At 37.9% G+C, this 2,879-nt stretch overlaps 2 protein-coding genes across 2 annotated transcripts; one reads left to right on the top strand and one right to left on the bottom strand.

Moving 5' to 3' along the window:
- Positions 1 to 139: 139 nt before the first annotated feature.
- mEFTs (elongation factor Ts, mitochondrial) lies at positions 140 to 1,223 on the top strand (the record flags this gene model as incomplete). Its single annotated transcript, XM_011299774.1, is given in 2 exon segments — positions 140 to 668; positions 866 to 1,223. Coding segments are annotated over 2 exon segments (768 nt in total), but the record flags the coding sequence as incomplete, so codon positions are not given.
- LOC105263522 (uncharacterized) lies at positions 1,160 to 2,452 on the bottom strand. Its single transcript, XM_011299775.1, has 2 exons — positions 2,088 to 2,452; positions 1,160 to 1,754 (listed from the first exon to the last, which is right to left on the bottom strand). Exons 1-2 carry the CDS (start codon positions 2,122 to 2,124, stop codon positions 1,288 to 1,290), a joined length of 504 nt encoding a protein of 167 aa, XP_011298077.1. The 5' UTR covers positions 2,125 to 2,452; the 3' UTR covers positions 1,160 to 1,287.
- Between the last annotated feature and the right edge of the window lie 427 nt (positions 2,453 to 2,879).

The raw sequence follows: 2,879 nt of genomic DNA, 5'->3' as shown, positions 1-2,879 counted from the left end.
TAGAAGTTACATAAGATTTTCTGAAAGTGGAGCATGTGTTGGATCGAGTTGAAAATGAGTCCGTTCTTATTTTTATTTATATTTATTTTTATAATATATAATTTTTTACATGGAGAAAAAGAAATGAATTTTTTTACAGGCAGAAGCATGGCTTCGAGAGCAAGCCCAAGCGATGGGTTGGTCTAAAGCGCAAAAACTTCAAGGTAGATCCACGAAACAAGGTCTGGTAGCTGTGATGGTGGACAAGAATCATGGAGCTCTGGTTGAAATAAATTGTGAGACAGATTTTGTAGCTCGAAACAAAACGTTTCACGGTTTGGCTGAGACCATAGTCGCAGCTGTTCTGAAATTCACAGGGGATCAAAAAACGGTAGACCATGTCCACAAAATGTTGATGGACGCAGAAACACTGAGAAATCTTCCAACAGACGACAGCAAGACTGTCGCTGATCACGCAGCACTCACTATTGGAACCATTGGAGAAAATATCAGTGTGAAGAGAGCTCTCTGCATGAGTGTCGATCCCAGCATTCAGCTGGTTGGTTGCACACATCCATCACCTGTCAACCCCATTCCAGCCTCTTTTGGAAGGTATGGAGCACTTCTGGCATTCAAGTCGCCATCTGAGAACAATCTTCTTGGAATGCAACTTTGCCAGCATATTATTGGTGAGAAAGTATTCGTACATAAAAATTGAAATGATATTGCATATATTCCCAAAATATTTTCTCTTTTTTTTATTTATATATATATTTTTTATTCATTTATTACTTGAAAAAGTTTCAAGTCCTATTTTCATTTAATTAATTGTGAGTGATTGTCATGCATTAAATTGATCTCTATTTTTTTTCTTCTAATTTTACAGGAATGAATCCATTAAAAATTGGTCAGCCAGATGTCGATGAACCTATACCCAATGCTGATGATGAAACAACCATGATTCACCAAGAATTTCTACTGGACCCAAGTCTAACGGTTCAACAGGTTCTGCTAGGTGCTCATACAGAGATCGTCGATTTTGCGCGATTCGAGATGGGAGAGAGTGCTGAACCGGAGTCTGAGGTGCCATTAGAGGACGCAGAACCGATAAAAAGTTGTGGTTAAACCCCAATTAATCCTCATTAAAAGCTATCAAAATCATTTAAACTTTACCCAGAACTATTCATGATAGACTTTACTCTGTCTCCTCAAAAAATATGTACATAAAAGTTTCGTTTACTATAAAATTTGATGATAGTATACCAAAAATAAATCTAAAGAAAAAAAGCGATGGGATAGAAAATGATTTCATGTTTTGTTAAGACTGGAATCGATGGAAGCGAATTTGACGAGTGACTTGGACTTCAATTTTCGTTTCCTTGCGAGCCTAACGGACTTCCATAGCCAAGTTCTCGAATCTTTTTTCCAAAATGGCGCCAGATCTTGCGGGAAATGTCTAATTCCCTGATGATTCAGCACTTCCGGCCCCTGAACTACTAGTCTCAGAGTAGAAATTTCTCGTGTCTTGAAGGCAATTGTTCTGCATTCTTGCATAGCGCAATCATCGCAGTGACACGTCTGAGTTTCCTGTGACTTACCATTGGGTCCCATGTCCTCACTTGAATTCTCTTGTTCTAATCCAAGCTTCTCGAATGCCACTGAGAAGTGACAGTGATCCTTACCATCACTATTCGCTTCCAAATAGGAGATTCGATCCTGAAGACTCACGTCACTGTAAGACTTTATGCGGAGATTTTGAATCCATAAATCCTCTACTGCAAAATTAATTGACATTTATCAATTTACATATCTCCATAAATCTGTAAGAAAACAATTCATCTCTGAATAGCAAATGATTTCTTGGTACTCATTCTATTCTTTCTGTATGATTAAAATTTCTATGTAAATAAAGAAGAAAAAAAATGAATGGAAAGTCAAATGAAATAAGAAAATTGACTAGACCATAAAAATGATAAACGCTCTTTAAAAAACTATAAACCATAATAAAACCACCAACAACTAGTCTTTGATTGACTTCATCCAAGTGATTTTTTCAACTAGAACCAAGAAATCAATTCTGTTGTTCTAAAAGGGCTGACTAAAAATACCACTCGAGTAATCTCCCTCTTCTTTCCTCAAATCCATCAGACGTTCATTGTCTCGGCCTCCACAGGAAGAAACGTTCTCTCAAAAAGGAAAAAAAAATCAGAAAAAAAAAACCAATCTGTCAAGATCTTCCTTCACAAAACTAATCTTCCTTTGTTTCTAACACCTTTCAATTTCCTTCCGGCCAAAAACTCCACTCAAATGATATACGATCGTTCTCGGATGCCCTAAAACTGCCGTACCCTTTCACCTGAATAGAAGAGAGCGAGAGAGAAATGATTCCCATTCTTCATTCATAGATTTAATGATTCCGAGAGAACGGTAAATCGTAACGTAGAATTTAATCATTATTGCGTTCCATTTCTCAGCTCAGAGAGAGAATACTCTTGCTATTCTCTCCGCACAGTTGAGGGCTGGTGGATAGTATTTCACGTCAGAAATTGTACGACAGGTGCGTTAGATAACGACTTTGAAGGTGAGTGTGTGAAGAGGTAAAAGAGTGCCGCATGGACGACTGTATGTATTCATGAGGTGCCTGTTGGTCACGGGTGGCCGCTTGGAGTTCCGGGGACCCGCTTCCGGAGTACTATGGTTTCTTTCTTTTTTTCTTTTTTTTTTTCAAAAATATACGCTGAATAATACGGTTTAAGTGTCAGTCGTACGTGAACAGTTAGCGGAGTTTCATCTCGCGAGGGTGACTAACTCAGTTTTTACGTTTTACTCATTAAAATTCGCTATGGGATTTTCTAAACGGGTGAGTTACTTTCCATTACTATCGTTTATGATTAATTGGA

The sequence above is a fragment of the Fopius arisanus genome, unplaced genomic scaffold (genome assembly GCF_000806365.1).
Source record: "Fopius arisanus strain USDA-PBARC FA_bdor unplaced genomic scaffold, ASM80636v1 scaffold00015, whole genome shotgun sequence".
Lineage (NCBI taxonomy): Eukaryota > Metazoa > Arthropoda > Insecta > Hymenoptera > Braconidae > Fopius > Fopius arisanus.
The sequence above is the reverse complement of the archived record's forward strand: the minus strand, read 5'-3'. Positions and strand labels throughout refer to the sequence as shown.

Excerpts from the sequence above, each read along its gene's own strand:
- LOC105263522 (XM_011299775.1), bottom strand. The coding sequence starts at position 2,124 with ATGGATTTGAGGAAAGAAGAGGGAGATTACTCGAGTG. Across the intron at positions 1,755-2,087 it reads AGAGGGAGATTACTCGAGTG|TAGAGGATTTATGGATTCAA; the intron begins GTATTTTTAGTC and ends TTAATTTTGCAG.